This window comes from Littorina saxatilis, linkage group LG4, assembly GCF_037325665.1.
Source record: "Littorina saxatilis isolate snail1 linkage group LG4, US_GU_Lsax_2.0, whole genome shotgun sequence".
NCBI classification, from domain to species: domain Eukaryota; kingdom Metazoa; phylum Mollusca; class Gastropoda; order Littorinimorpha; family Littorinidae; genus Littorina; species Littorina saxatilis.
The window spans coordinates 70128812-70149096 of record NC_090248.1 but is presented as its reverse complement, the minus strand read 5'-3'; the positions used below and the strand labels follow the sequence as shown (position 1 = coordinate 70149096).

At 43.4% G+C, this 20285-nt stretch overlaps 1 protein-coding gene and 1 long non-coding RNA gene across 5 annotated transcripts in view; one reads left to right on the top strand and one right to left on the bottom strand.

Annotated features, from left to right (window-relative positions):
• Positions 1-9608: 9608 nt before the first annotated feature.
• The window catches only part of LOC138965509 (receptor-type tyrosine-protein phosphatase epsilon-like), a 49060-nt gene continuing 38383 nt past the window's right edge, over positions 9609-20285 (top strand). For 2 of the 4 annotated variants that reach the window (XR_011455478.1, XM_070337693.1), the window contains exons 1-5: positions 9609-9770; positions 10150-10365; positions 12934-13134; positions 17194-17325; positions 17763-17891. Coding sequence is in view for 1 of the 4 variants with exons in the window: in XM_070337693.1 (XP_070193794.1) it covers positions 9692-9770; positions 10150-10365; positions 12934-13134; positions 17194-17325; positions 17763-17891 (757 nt within the window). In the remaining 3 variants the exon portion in view is untranslated. Of the gene's footprint in view, positions 9771-10149; positions 10366-12933; positions 13135-17193; positions 17326-17762; positions 17892-20285 lie in introns of those variants that run through there. The other 2 variants (XR_011455479.1, XR_011455480.1) reach the window with 2 other exon arrangements.
• LOC138965510 (uncharacterized) lies at positions 10710-11703 on the bottom strand. Its single transcript, XR_011455481.1, has 2 exons — positions 11559-11703; positions 10710-11288 (listed from the first exon to the last, which is right to left on the bottom strand). It is a non-coding gene; the product is annotated as an uncharacterized lncRNA (long non-coding RNA).

Genomic DNA, 20285 nt, shown 5'->3' with positions numbered 1-20285 from the left:
AAACTTCAAACAAAGAAATTAAAGCAAATAAAGCAAGAACAACTCAAGAAATACGGCAGCAGCTAATTAAAATCACTAGCAATGGCTGTCGGTAAAACAATAAAACATTCAGCGTGCAAGTGTAACTAATAAAGGCACTTTTGATCGCAATGGTCACACGGTCACACGGGTCCGACCAAGTCAATTAAAACACAATGGTTTATGGTCACACGAGTCCGACCAATTCATATGATGCACAAAGGGTACTCAAAGTCAGTGGGTCCGATCAAGTCAAATAAAACACAATGGTTACCATCAGTGTTCACGAGGAGAACTGAATTACCAGTTAATATAGTCCATTGTGGAGTTCAAAATAGATACCGGTAAGCACATGAGGCAAACGAACAATATCCTTAAAATAAATTCACTCCAGAAATTAAACTTGCAATTTTCACGAAGGAAGACAATTTAGTCACTAGAAATTACGCACGGCCAAGGTACGAACAGACACACATTCATGATGCACTGCTCTTTCGTAAACACTCATACATAGATACACACAAACACACACACGCACACACATACACGCACACACACCCACAATTAACATAACGCTTGTGCCCTCAGTAAGGACATCAGCATGGGAAGGAGAGCGGGACCATTGAATGACGGATGGGGAGGAGTGGGGTAATAATCTCTTCTGGGTGGAGACTGGGCAAAGGGGTAACCAGCAGAGATCGGCCAATCAGGCTGATTGCGGTCGGACTGGAGACGGTCACGTGGATTGGAAGAGCCCCACTGTGGCGATGGCTGGAGGCGGTTGACCTGATTGGGGCGAGAGGACCAGGTAGAGTGGTTACCGGGGAGGAGATGGTCACCGGTCACGTAGGTAGGGAGGGTTGACCTGAATGGGGCGAGAAGACCAGGCAGAGTGGTTGCAGGGGAGGAGATGGTCACGTGGGTTGGGAGGGTTGATCTGGTTGGGGTGAGAGGACCAGGCCGAGCGGTCTCTGGGAGGACCGGCTGACCGGCCAGGCGAGTCTGTACTGCCCAGCGGGACACTTGTTGGGGTGGGGAGTAGAGGGTTACCACGGTTGGGACGGCTATCGTGTACTGCTTGAGCATAGGAAGGTCGGACTGGGGAGTTTTTGTTATGGAGACCGGAGGGCTGGCCAGACCTGTCATTACGGTCGGTGGTGTGAGGAGAAGGAATAGCAGCCTGGATGTTCATGGTCAACTTTGCCAGACCATGGGGAGTACTGGGGTGAAGATTGTCGTAGTACAACGCCTTTTTAGGCAGGTCCTTGGCAGTGCGGAAGGTGGAGGTGTTGTCGATGAGATCAACGCCCTCACTCTCACACATCTCCGCAAGGTGCATGTTGGATTCGACCACTGTTTTGCACAGGGAATCACTCTTGCGGAGAGGGGGGAGAATGGAGGAAAAGGCTAGGCGGGCGTTGGGAAAAACTTTTCTAAGCCACTTTTTTTAGTTCCAACCACCTGCTGCCGGTGACAACGTCGGTGAGGCAGGTGTTCACGCCTACGTGGACTACGATCTGCTGCACTTCTTTGTTGGCTGGGATGTAGCACAGCCAGTGCAGCAGATCGTCGACCGTGATGCCCGACACGCTGATCTTCTGGCCCTGGTTGTATGGGAACACTAGGTCAGGCCGAATGAAGCGGTACACTGAGTCTCCTAGCAGGACATGGGTTTTTCTGGTCTGAACCCGCGCGTCAGACAGCTCAGTACGGGGGTCACGGGTGGAGCTGGCTTCACTTGGGTTATCTGTGGGGCTTTGAGGGGAACGATTTGCGGGTGATGAGAGAGAGTGACTAGAGTGCGCATGGGGTGAGAGAGGTTGGGCTGGGGGCGGAGGGGGTGAGTTCAAGAGTGGGGGACTGGCCACTGTTTTCCCTGGTTTAGCAGCACCAGCAGTTGACTTGTGGAGTTTCTTATGCAGATCTTTCTTTCTTTATTTGGTGTTTAACGTCGTTTTCAACCACGAAGGTTATATCGCGACGATCTTATGCAGATCAGATATCTGCGACTGTAAGTCTTTGTTTTTCGACTTCAGGCTTTTGTTGTCACTTTCGACTGCCTCGACCCTACTGGTTAGGGACCGGACAGTTTCCTCGAGCTTGGTGCATTTTGTCTTGAAGTGAAGTTTTAAAGAATTGGTCACTTGGGCTTTCGCGTCCCCCAGCAGGCCAACGATAGTGTTGTTGGACTGTGCTTGGTGAGCTTGCAGACTGCCGACGCTGCGGTGTAGGGTCTTTAGGCCCTGCTTGGCCTGGGACAGCGTCAGCGGACTGGAACGTGGCGCGGCTCTGACAGCGCGGCGATGCTTGCGACGAGCGGGAGGAGGGGCGTAGGCATGACCGGACTCGAGGTCAGACCACTCCGCGTCGTCACCGCTACACTCCGAGTCACGGGCAGGAGGGTCAGTGACGTCACTAACTGGCAGGGGGGAGAGGGAGCCAGCAGATGAGGAGGCAGGGGCACTAGCGGTGGGAGCGAATGTGGAAGTAGTAGTGATGTTGGGAGGAGCGAGTGTGGAAGTAGTAGTGATGTTGGGAGGGGCGTGTGTGGAAGTAGTAGCGACGTGGGTGGCTGGGGTAAGGATGGTGGTGGTGGATATGGGGGGGAAGGATAGAGTGACAGTAGGGGGCGTGAAAGATGATGGGGTGGTTGAGGCAGGTGGGGAAAATGGGGTGGGAGAGATAGGACTGGGTTGCACCGTGCTATCTAACTCCCGATCTGTGCTGACAGGCGCAGAGCCGTAAATCTGGACAGGCAGGGGAGTCGTGTCAGGGCTGACCGGCACTTCTTGCTCAGTGGCTCTGGAACGCAGGCGCTCAGAGCGACGACTCATGGAGTCCGAAGGAGGTTTAGCTGACGTAGATTTGGGAGCCGGAAGTGCCAGCATGAACGACGAGCGACGGGTGTCGTCGGATGAGAGCTCAGTTGGTGCAGATGGGGGCGGGTCCAGTAGCGCTGTCAGTGTGGATGGTTGTCTGAGCAGCGGGTTGTCGGTGGAGTTGTCGAACAGGGCGCTGATGCAGGCGATCATGGCGTCGTATTCCTGACGCTTCCACGTCTGACACTGCTTGCCTTGTACCACGACGGTGCCCGTGGTATAGTACAGCGTGATGGTGATGCATTTCTTCACCTTTTTGCCGTTATCATCCAGTTCTCTGCGTAGTTGGATGATAGAGGTAAAGAGCTGTTGAGGTAGTTGGGTGGGTATGTTGTCGATGTTGGAGAAGGTTTCATGCGAGACGTCAATCTCTTGTACCGTCAGTCTGCCATCCAGCCGTATCTGCTGTCGATCGAGCCAGGTGACAGTGCACCCACGGTTGGTCCGATCGACAGCGTATCGCCTGTATAGGAGGCAGCGCGTGGTGGGGACCAGGTCACTGGGGACCCAGAATGAGAGCTGCTTGGGGTCGAGTTTTACGTCGAGCAGCGGGTCCCACGTAAACGTGAGGGTGTTCAAGTCCATTGTGGGTTGTTGATGTTGTAGGCTGAGGATGTAGAAGTAGCACACACATAGACGCACGCACACATGGCCTTGTGCGTTGGAGGAAAAGTTACGTCATTGTAGAGTCTGGCCAGATTGCCGACTGATGACGTAGAGGATTAAGGCACGATATCGGCTGGGACCGCAGGGCTGGCTGCCCAGCTAATTATAGAGTCAATGGTCAAATGAGAAACAAAACACTTTTTTTAAAATAAACCTTTACGCGGTTTACACTTTATATTTTAGGGTCCGTCACGAAAGAATCACCACTTATACGTCTTATAATTATTAGGGTCCAGCATATGGTAACGTAGTATCGTATGCAGTGCCAGCGGGGTCACAGAGTGGGCATTGTAGCACTGATCATCCGTGGTTGAGTAATCCCACATGTGCACAGTCGCGTTTTTATAGTCCACTGGATGTTTACACTACATGGTGTCCCTTTTCTCGATGCTGGGAGAGTGGCTAGTCTGTCAAGATAAGGATCTCCGGGGTGATGGATGGTATCAGTCGCAGCCGTAGAGGTCACTACGCTGCACAAAGGCACACAGTTCGGGCTTCACTTGCACAAGATGCACTTTCAGTTCTACAAGTAGTACTGATGAGTACTCCATGAGTATTCTCAAAAATAACTATTTACACTCTTACAAAACTCACTGTTTGTTTCGATAATACACTCTCATTGCTATTGGTCACTCTCAGTCGGTTCACTACCCGGCTAACATAAAGGCACAAAGTTCAGGCTTCACTTGCACGAGATTCACTTTCAGTTGTACAGAAGTAGTAGTGATGAGTACTCCATTGAGTATTATCATAATATTCTTATTGTAATAGAGAGAGAGAGAGAGAGAGAGAGAGAGAGAGAGAGAGAGAGAGAGAGAGAGAGAGAGAGAGAGAGAGAGAGAGAGAGAGAGAGAGAGAGAGAGAGAGAGAGAAAGAGAGAGAACGAACGAACGAACGAACTTTATTACTCAAGGATGGAGATTTTAGGCTCACGCCTAGTCTTACAATCTGTCCCTGCTAAACTAAGACATAAAAATAAAGACAATAAAAGGACAATTGTCAATCGCAATCATACAGTATTACTAATTACAACATTACGTATACGACTACATAATGCATAATAGAACATTGAAATGTACATGTATGTCAATATAATACAAAGGAAAAGAAAAGTCGACTCGCACACACACGCGCGCCGCATGCCTGCAATCACGTTCGCACTCAATACAACACACACACACACTCACACACTCACACACACACACATACATACATACATACATACATACATACATACACACACACACACACACACACACACACACATATGCGCACACACACACACACACGCACACACACACACACACACACACACACACACACACACACACACACGCACACGTACACACACACACACAACAACAACCTCATCATCATGATCTCAGAGAGAGAGAGAGAGAGAGAGAGAGAGAGAGAGAGAGAGAGAGAGAGAGAGAGAGAGAGAGAAGAGAGAGAGAGAGAGAGAGAGAGAGAGAGAGAGAGAGAGAGAGAGAGAGAGAGAGAGAGAGATGATGATGATGATGATGGAACTTTATTTTTCAAGGATATAGGTTTAAGGCGACGCCTTTTCTTACAACCGGTCCTTACTTCTAATACAAATGTCTAGTAAATGATAAACCAGTAAAGCAACATGACGAATAAACAAAGTAAACGAACGAACAAACAATCGACAAGTAAGCAAACAAGCAAATAAACATAAACAATAAAATGACAAAGTAAGCAACATACAAATCGAAAGCGAAACATGCAACATGTTAATTGAGGTTACACATGTAAAGTGATCGACGGTAAAATTCACACGATACCAACGTTTACACTAATGCTAATCATGATTATATGGTGTAAATGATGTTGATGAAGATGTTGATGTTGATGTTGATGTTGATGATGATAATGATGATGTTGTTGATGTTGATGTTGATGTTGATGTTGATGATGTTGATGACATAATACATATAATAAAGAACATATTTGTGTAATTCATAAAGCTTTGCCAATTGTTGACAGCTACTTGCACGTGTTAAGACTAGTATAGCCATCTAGGTAGACATAAAATGATTATGCAGAGCTTGTTTAAAACTCTTTAGTGAGGTTAATGATCTTATTACAGACGGAATGGAGTTCCACACCATAGCGCCAGAGAAGGCTTGACTAGTTTTGAACAAATCAATCCTGGGTATTGGTGGTAGAAAATTGATAGACTCGTACCTTTCGGTGACTGTGAAATAGGTCCTGAATATAGATGGGCACTTCGCCATGATATACTTTATACATCATTACAGTCTTATTAAACTGTAACTGTTTAACTAGTGGCAGGTAGTTTAGATTCTTTAACTTCAAATCAGTTGATAATTGTGGACCATTTAACATGGTTTTAGCTGCCCGACGATGTAGAGAGTTTAACTTTTTCATGTGAATATCAGATACGCCATCCCAAAGAGTTGATGCGTAATTAATATGGGATAAGATGTGGGCATGATAAAATAGTTTTAGTGTTGCGATATCGACATATTGCTTTAACTTTGATAGCAGAAACAAATTCTTGGATACTTTTTGACAAATATAATGTACATGAGATTGCCATTTTAATTCTTGATCGACTATCACACCCAAAACACGATGTTCCGTTACCTGCTGAACAGGTTGTGATTCCAGAGAAAGATTTAACTTAAGAGGTCGTGACTAGTGTTTTTGTCTTGTTGTAATAATCATGCTTTTTGTCTTTCCTGGGTGCACTATCATACAATTCTGGTTACACCAACTGTTGACTTCATTTAGACTAGACTGTAAGGAAATTTCAATTTCTTGAACAGTCCTACAGCTTGTGTGAAGCGTCGAATCATCTGCAAAAAATTCCGTTTGAACTTTGGAATTAGATATATGAAGGGGGAGGTCATTAATGAATACACAAAACAAGATATGCCCTAAAACTGACCCCTGGGGGACTCCACTCTTTAAACATCCTTTGGGAGATGTTTTACCGTTTATAGAAACATACTGTGTTCTGTTGACAAGATATGATTTAAAGAATGAACACGTTGCGGGATTGTTCACGTACAATGCGAGTTTATGTAAAAGTAATGTGTGATCTACAAGATCAAAAGCTTTCTTAAAATCAAGAAATACAGCCCCTGATATGTCCAAACGATTAATTGCGGATAGCCAGTTATCACATAGTGATGAAAGAGCTGTACTACAGGAATGTTTCGGACGAAACCCAGATTGAAAGTTGTGAAATAATTTGCACCTTTCCATGTAGTTCAGAAGATTCTTCTGGATGTGCTTCTCTAAAGGCTTTGATAAAATAGGAAGCAATGAAATTGGCCTGAAGTTATTAGGGTCAGACACATCTTTATTTTTAGGAAGTGGAACGACCTTTGCCGTTTTAAATGCATCAGGAAAAATATTTTGTTCAATGCAAAGATTATACACATATGTTAGGGATTCCACTATGTACGGTAGGGCTAATTTAAGCAACGACGGGGGGATTTTGTCAGGCCCCATGGATTTATTATTCTGAAGGTTTTCTATAAATTTTCCAACTTCATGTACGGCAATAGTTGGGATAGAGAATGAATCTTGTGATTTCAATTTATGAATGCAAACTTCTTTTAATTTAAACAACAGGGTGTCCCCACCCTCGACTTCTTCATTTACACTTTTAGATTGCTTCAATCGATCAGCCAAACACAGAAAGTGCTCATTGAATTTGTCAGGAGAAATGGCGATATTTAATCTGCTATTTCTTCTCTGGGTGTCACGTTTCACTATATCACTTAAGGTGATTATGAACCGGTTAGTTACTTCTAACTAACTAACCACACCACGATCCACTCTCGCAGTCATACAATTTAATAGAAACAACAAAAGTATAAGTTTCAGACGCCTGTTTATGCAATAACTCGCCACCTCCCTCGAGACTTCACCCCCAAAATGTTCTTTTACGTTCAAAACGTAAATAACACGGTCACTGACAAAATGCCAGTTAGAATATAGAAAATTATAGTAACACGCTGATCCCGTGTAAAGTTAGGAAATATGAAACTCAGCAGCGAGGAAGAAGGGTCGGTGTCAGTATACTCCTACTAGTTTGATGGTTTTTCAACACGTGTGAATACTTCACTGGGTATCAACGTGCTATGCTACTTGCTAGTGAGGCTTGATAGGAACTCCATAGGACAGACCACCTTCTTCTTGGACACATGCTGGCTGACAGACGGGGCGTCAAGATTCTCCGCTGGGCGGTTTTCACTGCATAAGGTTTCAGCGAGAGAGGAGGATGACGGTGTTTCTGTTGACGAACAGAAGTCATTCGAAAGGAAGCGGTTTCGCTTAAGGGAGAGCTACCTACATAGGCTTGTGAGGTAATAAATCATTATTTAACGCTGTTGACGAGTCTGTGTTTGTGGAATGAAATACTCTCTGTTGTTCTTTCCAGGTTAGCGCATAATTTGCTCTTTGTGACGCTAAAATACTAATCTGTATATGGTTTTTGCAGATATGGAGAGAAGGACGGAAAATGGCTGATTTGTTGTTGTAAGAGTTCGTTTGTGCAGGCCCACGTGCTCGATGAAATATTTAAGGGTGACATGTTTAAAGGTGGAGTTTAAGGGGTAGCGTGGCATGTTTAGTGCACCGATGCTTTTTGTTGCAGCCTATCTTCCGTTGCTTGCTGTTTTTCTACGGCCTACGTAACTACCTACTACGTTCTACGTTTGCGGGTATGCTGTAACCGGGTCATCGCTGTTGCTGTTTTTCTGCTACTGCTGCTGGTATAACCGGAGAGGCCGTCACCGTCTGCAGGGGTCTTCCGGCAGGCAGTGACGTCACCGACAGGACCACCCTTTATTTCCAGCAGTGGAGTGAGGCGCCTGACTTCCCCACGATTCCCTGCTTCGTTCCACGCCAACCGGCACTCCAATCGACGAAGCAGTAGTGGGGAAGAACTATTTACGGGACGTCCACTCGTAGCAGAAAGCTAAGTGCACCGTGCTATTGCGCCCTTTTCCCACCAAGTCATCCTTTTATATTTGTGATTTCTTTTGAGTGGTAACAACGTGAGGGTGTGATACCTGCTTTAACATTCGAAACCATTGTTTTGTTATCCGTGTAAATAATGATGGTCAATTAATGTCGCTGTTGATGCAGTTATTCTTGTTGACGTTTCAACTAGTTCTTGAAGGCCAAAGAGGGACAAAGTTGTGCACCAAGCTGACTGTGGTTTATGCAAATCGATATTGAAGTCGCCTAAAACTAATATAGGCTTATTTTGGCTCTTGATACTGTCCATTAGGTTGATAAAATCATCTGTCCAGTTTGACAATGCAGCAGGGTTTCTATACATGAAACCCACGAGCAGAGGGGTAGACTTATTAATTTTGATTTCAAGCCACAGGCACTCAACATTCTCAGCTTCCAAATCAGGTCTACGGTGAGTGTAATTAACTAACGATTCATGTACATAGGCGGCGAGGCCAGTTTGCTGCGGTCTCACGCTGTCACGCCTGAATATAGAGTAATGGGGTACATTCAGAAAGTCATCAGAAACATTCGAATCAAGTCTCGTCTCGCTTATGCAAAATATATGTAACGGTTGTTTGCCTTGATTCAACAGTACACATAATTTGATACACATTCAAGTGAGCAAGGCGGAGATCAGATAACGCACTTTTCTTGGGCATACTTATTGCCTACAAAAGTATGTTACCAAAACAATGTTGAACCTGCAGAGTGTTCTTTGCAAATCAAGATCAGCGTATTCAGCAATATCTACTGTTAAAAAGATAAACGTATTCAGCAATATCTACTGTCAAAAAATAAGTCCTTATTGCAAGAAGGCGCAGAAGATATGCCTTGTCACTCCAAGCTATAGAGCTTTACGCCCGTTCACTCATACTCATTTATCTCTCTCAAAGCACACACACCTGCTACGATTCAAGTTACTGACCCTTGAGCAATTACACTACTTAACAGGATACACGGGAAAAAAACTAGTCTTCCTTTAACAGGAAGCTTTTTGAATGCGAGTCTTTCGCGCCTGGCTGATTCAGCTTCCTTGTTGAAGGTCTGAAGTTCTATGCTGATGTGTGTGCATATGTAAGGCAATTGGCTCTAGCTTTGTCAGAGCAATGGAGTTGACGAGTTTTCTTCTTGGTGTTTTTCATCTCTGCGTGTTCCTCTCGTTCTGTCACTGCCAGGGAAACTATGGTAGGTAGCCCTCATTAACTTTACACTTGGTGGAGTTTAGCTGATCTAATTAAACGTCTCCAGCTGTTGTTGTCAAACTTCCCTCTCACTCTCTCTCTCTTCTGTCTCTGTTTCTCTCTTTCTCTGTCTCTCTCTCTCAATCTCTCTCTCTCTCTGTCTCTCTCTGCTTCTCTGTCTCTCTGTCTCTGTCTCTCTGTCTGTCTCTCTCTCTATGTCTGTCTCTGTTTCTCTCTCTCTGTCTCTCTCTCTCTGTCTCTCTGTTCCCCCCCCCCAACCGTGTCTCGGCGCCTGTCTGTCTGTGGTTACCTCTCATACCTCTCTTTTTTCCTTTCTCTTTTAATCATGGTTCCGGTCATGCGCGTTCTCATTTTTGAAACAGAAAATGTTGCTCTGGACAAGCCGTGCAACATGAGCTCAATGCTACATGCTCAACCTGACTGCAAGGGCGCTGTAAACGGCAACACAGACGGGAGGTACATGGCAAATGGCGACAACTGCATTCGCACGAACACTGCAGAAACCTCATCGTGGTGGGAAGTCAACCTTGGTCGTCCCTATCCTGTGTGTAACATTACCATCTGGCCGAGACTCAGTGGTAAGAAAAATGGCAAATTTACCGGCAGAACGGAAGAGTTGATGCCATATTGAACTCTGATTAAAACTGAGATAAAGCTGGATTTACAGACCGTTTGAAGTTAAAGGCAGAGTAAGCCTCCCGTAAACCATCACAGATACGGTCAGGCTTTTACACACAGTACAAACACCCTTTCATTTAAACACTCACCAATTGAGAACATCCTAGGTGCCCTCCGTTGTTACGGATGAATTTTCAGGTAAGTGTCTGTGTGTATAGAAAATATGCGTGCTCTGCTCTGTTTACTAACTAACTGTTACTCACACACAACACTCAAACAAAGCACAAAGACTAAACACTCTCAATGCCCTTTGCCCTCGTACCTGTAATGCAACATCAACACAATAATACAAATATGTTATTTCTCATGCATTCTACAAATCACTTGCATTCATATATAAGAAGAATAATATCTTGACATACGTCGGAGACTAACTGTCTCAAGTTAGATGAAGTTCTCGTTTCACACAATTCTTCTAACGTTTAGGGTTCCTGTTTAACACAGTGTCACTTTACGCACATCACTTGTCACGTAATACTTAATTGACGACGTCTACGTCTCACACAATCTTCTCGGCGATTATGGTTCTTCGGTGGCAGTTCACACATTCAGTGACTCCACAATCTTATGATTATGTTCCTTCGGTGGCAGTTCACACATACAGTGACTCCACAAACTTAAGCGGGTACATACCCTGGATCCATACCACCCACGACGCAATACCGCTCGTGGTGACTATGGGGTGCGGCTCCACCAGTTTCCAGTACTCCAGCGCTGTTACAACCCTGCGCTCTCAATCAACGATTCGTAGCGCTAAGGAGGGAATGCCCGTCTCTCTCTCTCCCGCTGTCGAGTGGTGCCATCCCTCACTCCGACCGGGGTGCTGCGTAAAAAGTTTAGGCTACCATAAACTTTTCTACGAAATAATACTGCTATTCTTTCTCAATACTGTTCAACTATCCGTCCACTAACTTATGCGGATATATTATTTACACCAGCTCATTTACAAGTAACTTCATTACCAAAAGAACATACGACCTTCCTTTTCAAAATGGCTGACACAGCTCACGCTTCTCCAACCCAATTTACAACATGACTCTCACAGTCATTTCACCAGTCAATATTACTGAGCAAAATACAATTCAATAAATACCTGTATCTTTACAGCATAGAACCACTCATGGTTCGTCCGCAACACAAGTCTTACGGTGTTCGACCTCAGTGTTCGGTGAGCAGCGTTATAGCCCAACGCGGAGACATCAGTCAAAAACACGTCTGTCCTCCTCGACTGTCAGGCACGCTCTGCCCTTCACAACCCACAAAGCTAACCTCTTTTCTCTCATTGGCCACAGCAGCCAATGGAGACATGCCTTACAAAAATAGGTCACGCCGTCAAGCCGTGATACTACAAGTATGGCAAGCCAATCTGTACACATTTGTTTAAACCATCCAATACTGAATTATGTACAAATCCATTTGTCACATCCGTAAAGAGCGAACAATTTTCAAAGAATTTATTTTTGCGTGGTTTATCTTACCCCTGAGCCATCGTGAACCCGTGTGGGGCCCGGTAGCTCAGTTGGTAGAGCACTGGACTTGTGATCGAAAGGTCGCAGGTTCGAATTCGGACAGGGACGGACACGGGTCAACTTTATGTGCAGACCCAGAGACGGAAGCCATGTCCCACCCCCGTGTCATCACAATGGCACGTAAAAGACCTTGGTCATTCTGCCATAAGTGCAGGTGGCTGAATACACCTAAACACGCAGACACCTGGGTAGCGCGACTCCGTTGCTGCTAGCTTTCCACTGGGAGGAAGCGACCCGAATTTCCCAGCGATGGGACAATAAAGTAATGAAAATGAAAAAAAAAAAAATGATCCAGTTTTCCCTTTTCACAATGCAGTCGTCAGTTAGTCATTTGAATGCGACTCGACGTGAGCTTATCTACAATAGCACGTTTTTTATGCACGAAACAACGGCTGTGGTTCACAAGAACTCTAGCGATGGCTTTTGACTGTTGAGAGGAACGGCGATTTGCACTGATAAACCGTCGTCTGCTACGACCCTTGCGTGACCCTGCTTCCGGGCTTTTCTTTTTTTAAACTTTCACAACTTCGAATTGTTCTGATCTTGTCTTGATGAAAAACGAATTCTTTTATGATTAAAGAATGTTTGTGTAACAAGCTGTCAATTTATTATTTAGATTTTAAAAGTTAGGTCTAGCGCAAAAACGAGGCGCCGTTGTTGTTAACGGAACAAGTCTACGAAAATAAATTCTTGGAAAATGTCTCACGCTCGACAGAAAGCAGCCAGGATGTTCCCGTTCGGTGAGCGTTCAAATGGAAGTATGCTTGTACTGTATTTAGACGCTCGGGGAGCTCTGTGATGGTTTACGGGAGGCTTACTGTGCCTTTAAGGTAGCCTTTCAAAATACTTCTAAGTAGGTCAAGGCTTTCTGTTAAACGTAAATAAAAGTGACAACGCGAACATGTTATGGTCTGTTCATGGACGGTTACTTCATTTCAGATCCAGATCGGATGGTGGGTGTCAGTGTCAGTATCGATTCGATATTTTACTTTACATTTACCGCCACGCCACCCATGCCAAAGTTTACCATCTTTTGCCCAAACAACCCTTGGCCTGGCACTGTCATCCGGCTGTACAAGAATGATACTCACGTCGCCATGAAAAATCGCACGATCAACCTGTGTGAAGTGGAAGTACTAAGTATGCGGATCGTATTTGTGTGTGTGTGTGCGCGTGTGTGTGTGTGTGTGTGTGTGTTTGCGTGTGTGTGTGTGTTGCTGTGTTTCTGTGTGTGTGTGTGTTTGTGAGTATGTGTGTTTGTGTGTGTCTGTGTTTGTGTGTGTGTGTGTGTGTGTGTGTGTGTGTGTGTGTGTGTGTTTAATTACCGTAAACTACCTTGTAAACGCCCAGATCGAGTAAACTGACTGGTTTTTTTTAATACGCCGCTGTTAATCTTTCCCCCTCCCAAATTTTGCTAGATTACTTTAATCAGAACAAATGAACTGACTACAATTATAATATTTCAGTGTGTGCAAGTCTTGGAATTTTTTTGAGACACACGCGCTGCTGCTCGTAACATTGGATATACGAAGCAGATCTTGAGTATCATTGTGATTTGCGATATGAGCATTTGTTCTAAAACTATGACACAACTATGACACAACGGGATTGTTGTTGTTTGTTTTCATGTTCAATTCTGGCGAGGCACTTGCACACGCGAACGCCTCTGTGTCACAGAGAAAGAGTCATAGAGGGTATACAAATTCCTGTCTTACACATCACTCATACAACATGTGGCGAAACACAAAAGTATTAGTTATCGTTAGATTTGACTGCGATATCCAGATTTATCAGTGCCAATGTCGAGAAAGCTGAAATCATATCGAAGCGTGAGCCGAGATCTGATATGATTCAGGCTTTCGAGACATTGGCACTGATAAATCTGGATATCGCAGTCAAATCTAACGATAACGATTTTATTGCATTCCATTTCGGAAGAAGAACCCATTAACCCCAGTCTAAGAAATCGGTCAAGCGCAAGGGAGGCTACTGCCATGTTGGATATGTTGGATTGTCTGTTCCTGCTTTCGCAACTTTGCTGCTATAACTTTCATTTTTCAAATACTCTTTCGTTTTCTAAGACGTAAATAAGGCATCTAAAAACCACAAAGAAAAGAAAAATATTGTGTAAACAGATCACACAAAAAAGGTTCAGTGGAGGAACACGGAACAGCCTTCGCGGTTACTTGCAGTCTTTAATTTGGCAATTCTAAACAATGGCAGGAACTGAAGTGCCCCAGACTGTATCAGTGAAGTCCTCTGGCTCATTTTCTGTGTAGAAGACAGCTTCCAGTTCTTAGTCGTTATTGACAGACTGCAGTGTTGATAATTTTGTCGAATCGCCAACTGCAGACGACACAATATTCCAAGACAACTTTCAACACACACACACACACACACACACACACACACACACATACACCACGACCCTCGTCTCGATTCCCCCCTCTATGTTAAAACATTTAGTCATAACAGGAAAAAAATATTAAAGAAAAAAAAATATGGACCACCACAAACTAACGGCGCTAGAGCGCTCAAAACAGTTTTATTCGCTGTATTCACCCTCTCTGGATAACTTGCACACGTCAAAACAGTTGCAGAAACAGAAATCTCAAAACCGTTAGGCTTTTTCTCTTTTTACATTTAGTCAAGTTATGACTAAATGTTTTAACGTAGAGGGGGGAATCGAGACGAGGGTCGTGGTGTATGTGTGTGTGTGTGTGTGTGTGTGTGTGTGTGTGCGTGCGTGCGTGTAGAGCGATTCAGACCAAACTACTGGACCGATCTTTATGCAATTTGACATCAGAGTTCCTGGGTATGATATCCCCATACGTTTTTTTCATTTTTTTGATAAATGTCTTTGATGACGTCATATCCGGCTTTTCGTGAAAGTTGAGGCGGCACTGTCACGCCCTCATTTTTTAACCAAATTGGTTGAAATTTTGGTCAAGTAATGTTCGACGAAGCCCGGACTTCGGTATTGCATTTCAGCTTGGTGGCTTAAAATTTAATTAATGACTTTGGTCATTAAAAATCTGAAAATTGTAAAAAAACATTTTTTTATAAAAACTATCCAAATTTACGTTCATCTTATTCTCCATCATTTGCTGATTCCAAAAACATATAAATATGTTATATTTGGATTAAAAACAAGCTCTGAAAATTAAATATATAAAAATTATTATCAAAATTAAATTTTCGAAATCAATTTAAAAACACTTTCATCTTATTCCTTGTCGGTTCCTGATTCCAAAAACATATAGATATGATATGTTTGGATTGAAAACACGCTCAGAAAGTTAAAACGAAGAGAGGTACAGAAAAGCGTGCTATCCTTCTCAGCGCAACTACTACCCCGCTCTTCTTGTCAATTTCACTGCCTTTGCCATGAGCGGTGGACTGACGATGCTACGAGTATACGGTCTTGCTGCGTTGCATTGCGTTCAGTTTCATTCTGTGAGTTCGACAGCTACTTGACTAAATGTAGTTTTTGGCAGCGTTCACTCTAAATTTGCCGCCTAAAACGGACTCGTTTCTGTCTACAGCCAAAGCTTTTATCAAACAAAAATGGCTATATATGACAGCTAAAACCGTATTTGTTACAGTGTTGACCCTGAGTTTCTACTGCAAACAAAAAATAATAGCAAAATCTGAAAGTATGTGCGAGTCCCCAAATATGGACCACCTTCAACAAATCGAAGAAAATAAAAGCTAAAGGCTATTTTCATTAATTCATTAAGAAGCTTGCTGGTAATAACCTATAACTAGCCCTCGAGATTTAAAAAAAAATGCAACGAAAAGTCTTCTTTTCGTGGAAGTTGATAATTTCACTTATTTTCACTCTGTTTTTGATAAGCTTCTTTAGTTTCCTGGTGTGCTTCAAATAATGCTCTCATCAACCCGAAACAGATAAACCTAGAGCATATTTTGATTAGGCTGACTTGTACACTAAGTTGTATCATGTTATTTTGAAATATAGGGGGCTTTTTACAGTGATTCGTGAAGGCCGCTTCACTGGCTGTATTTGATTTTTGCTGAATGTGTATCAAAGCTATTTTACTCTAAATAGGCCTTACGGTTAACCTAAGAAAGAAGGACTACCAAACACAAAATGAAACTTCTTTGCAAGAAAACAAGCTATTTATCAGCATGAAACAAAAAGTGGTCCATATTAGGAGCCCTTCCCCTACCGTTCAGGCTTGTTTATTATGCTGGGGGCCCAAAGAGACGGGGGCCCAATGACACGTTTTGTTATTGCTAAAAAAAGTATGGGGGCCCAATGAGACGGGGGCCCAATGAGACGGGGGCGCAAATTTGCTTTATTATCCTTTATTTTGTACTTGTTTTATTATTATTATTATTTTTTGTACGGTTGATTGTGTGGAATGTAAGGTTGTGAGATTGTTATGTACGAGTGTATGCATGAAGCGCCTTTGTAAACGCCACGAGCTTCCCTTTGGGAAGGTGTGCGCGTATAAATAATCATTATTATTATTATTATTAAATGGCAAACCCCGTTTTGGTCATGTGATCAGTAAAAATGCGATAATATCCATTTTACGTCTCCCATCAACACCAGTAATCTGTAGAAAAGTGGGACGTCTCCCATCAACACCAGTAATCTGTAGAAAAGTGGGACGTCTCCCATCAACACCAGTAATCTGTAGAAAAGTGGGACGTCTCCCATCAACACCAGTGATCTGTAGAAAAGTGGGACGTCCCCCATCAACACCAGTGATCTGTAGAAAAGTGGGACGTCTCCCATCAACACCAGTGATCTGTAGAAAAGTGGGACGTCTCCCATCAACACCAGTGATCTGTAGAAAAGTGGGACGTCTCCCATCAACACCAGTAATCTGTAGAAAAGTGGGACGTCTCCCATCAACACCAGTAATCTGTAGAAAAGTGGGACGTCTCCCATCAACACCAGTGATCTGTAGAAAAGTGGGACGTCTCCCATCAACACCAGTAATCTGTAGAAAAGTGGGACGTCTCCCATCAACACCAGTAATCTGTAGAAAAGTGGGACGTCTCCCATCAACACCAGTAATCTGTAGAAAAGTGGGACGTCTCCCATCAACACCAGTAATCTGTAGAAAAGTGGGACGTCTCCCATCAACACCAGTAATCTGTAGAAATCTTTTCAAACAAAAAAGATGATAATGAGACAAAATGCTCGTTGATTATTTTATTCCGCAGGTTGCAATGACGCCTACTGGGGCCTATGGTGTAACAAGACGTGTGGTAACTGTGGTAATGGCGAAGTGTGTGACAAGGTGACTGGGCACTGTACAAGCTGCCTGCAAGGCTGGGAACTGCCGATGTGTTCAGGTGTAGTAATGTTAATACTCCAAATGCATGGCAGTGAAAACTGAAGTACACGTATGGCTTTGGATGATGTGAACGTCTGTGACAAAGATAGTGTTAATTCAAAAAGGTGCACTTCATCACATCCCCAATTAAGAAATTAGGCTGTTTTTGAAATCGATATGCAGCAAAATATTGTATGCAATAAGCTGTCAAAATATAGTATTTATTTTGATTCATCGATGACTAATTTTAAGTGACGGTTACTGGTACTGTCAGTGTAAGAAGCAGTGTGGAAACTGCAGAACCAATGAGGCGTGTGACAAGTACATGTATTGGTATAATTGCTTCTATAGAATGCTGCCATTGCGAGCAAAGCTACCGTAATTTTGTTAGGTGTTATTGCATGGTCTTCAACATGCTGTTTACATGCTAGTCTTTATGTCTATAAATTGCCATAGGTTGCAGGGACGGTTACTGGGGCAGTCAGTGTAAGAAGTGTGGTAACTGCAGTAACAGTGAAGTGTGTGACACGGCGACGGGACACTGTACCACCTGTTCTGCAGGATGGAAGCCACCCTTGTGCGCAGGTATTGTCCTTTTTAGATACAATGTGTTTGGTACTGGAAATTACAGTTTAAATGTGTGTACATGTATGATACGTCCAATCTGTGTAACTCTCATCTATCGTTATTTGTAAAAAAAAAAATTGAAGCGGTTACAGAGTGTCTTAATTAATGGCAAAAATGGTAGAAGTATTCAATGTGCTTTTAAATAATACACGAACATAGCAAAATTAGCACGGCTTTGTTATACTCATTCAAAAAGTGTATTCACGTATCTGCTTGTATAACATCCTTCCATTGGACACATTCCATGGTAAATGTATGCATATAGTCAGGGTTCGACACTAGCGGGGGCGGGGGGCGGAACGCCCCAGAGTTTTGTGTTCCGCCCCAAACATTGCCGAAGCTTGGGGCCCACTCCGCCCCAGGATAAATTCCAACTGACAATGACAAACCGAAAATTCCAATGCCAGAGCCAATCACTAAAAATCACCAGTCAAAGTCGTCACTGAAGTTTGCGTTACGATCAATGCCGCAGTCAAGAAAAAAAAAAACCCCATTGGAATCGTCGAAGGACAATGCCGCAAGGGAAATAACTCCCAGATTGCGCTCTTTAGCGTGAGAGATAAGTATCGCCTTCAAATGCCAAACGCAAAATGTGGCGACACATCCCTGGTGAAAAAAGACATGGAAATGAAGATGAAGAACAGGGTGGAGAGAAACGAAAAAAGGAGACCGATGCAGCCAATAGCGCGAAGCGCTGTCGTAATTTCAATGTCAAATGGTTGAAAGAATTTCCCTGGCTTCAGTACGATGAAGAAAAACAGACAATGCATTGCCGCACGTGAATACTGAGAGTGGGCCCCAGATTTTTGTTTTCCGCCCCAGCAATTTCCATCTCTGGGGCCAGTGTGGCCCCAGGCCAAATAAGTTTGTGTCGACCCCTGTTATAATAGAGAGAAGAAATCTATAATATTCTGTGTACACGCTGTTCTTTTATGTCTATACATTGTCATAGTTTGCAAAGGCGGTTTCTGGGACAGTGAGTGCAACAAGAAGTGTGGTAACTGCAACAATGAGGCGTGTGACAAGGTGACGGGACAATGCTCTGATTGTTCTCCTGGATTTGTACTGCCACTTTGCCTCCCAGGCATGCTGCCTTATTTTTTGTTCACGTGTGCAAGTCCACTCAAAATAATACCCAGACCATTACCCGTCATGCATCTGTTGTTCGAAATTTTTGACTTAAGATTTGTAAATTGATTTTCGTTTTTTTTGTAATTCTTATGGTTACCGCACATTTGAAAAAAATGTTGGAGATGTGAAAATAATAGAAAAGTCAAACGATTAAGAAACACGCACATAAAACCACACACAATTATTTTATTCAGTCAAATCGGAAAACAAATCATAATATTCCATGGAAGTTGCGAAAAAAAAGATTGTTATTAAAACCAAAAGCCACATTTATACAATTTTATTTTATTCTATGAACACTGAGTAACATTTCCCTAGTTCATAGTGCTTTAAGGTTACTGCTCTTTATAACGCTCGCACCCCCTACCCCCACCCCTACCCCCATCCCGCTCCCTCTAAAGTACAAAAGAGAAAAGACTAAAGGTTTGATAAATCACTACGAAAAGGGAACTAAGGAAGATCTCGAGTTTATATGTTTAAAATAATCACTTAAAAACTATGAACCTTTCGACTGATAGAGCTTTTATACTCCTTATTCACAAACATTATCACGATATACTTCAAATACTGTGTAATCTGTACTGTCAAAATGTTGGGACTTAATTGCGCGTAAACGCCATATCACCGTGTGAGGTCACGCATATGAGACGTATTGGATATATTTCTCATGTCTTCATTTCCCCATCGTTGTAAAGTCTTACAAGTAAACTTGAACATTTCTACTAAGAGGATTTAATGGGTTTTTTATGCCAACAAATCGCAAAATGGACCCAGAAACCGTGACGCCGTTCCCGCGTGCAGATAACAAAAATGCTTGTGCTATCCGCAGAAAAATGACGTGCATGAACTGTATTCATAGCAAGAATCCATTGCATTTAATATTACGTCTACGACACCACATTGTGTTTCATATTTCGCCCTTGAGTATACTCAAGTATCTCGTGACAACTTATTTTATTCAAGTTTAAAATCGGTATACTTTTAACAAAAATTCTAATAATTATACAGGTCCTCGTTACTGTCATGAGTTCCTGGCAATGTTATGAAGCAGCCAGCTGGAACGCAGTGTCGTAACTGGAGCCAATGTTAAAACGCCTCGTCTCGCTGTCTTTATGGGAACGACGCACAGGCATTATGTCTCAGTCACGACAAGTCAAAGTCTGAAAACGCGGAGCAATTGGCACTGAATCGTAAATACCTTGGCTTTTCAAATTTGTTAGG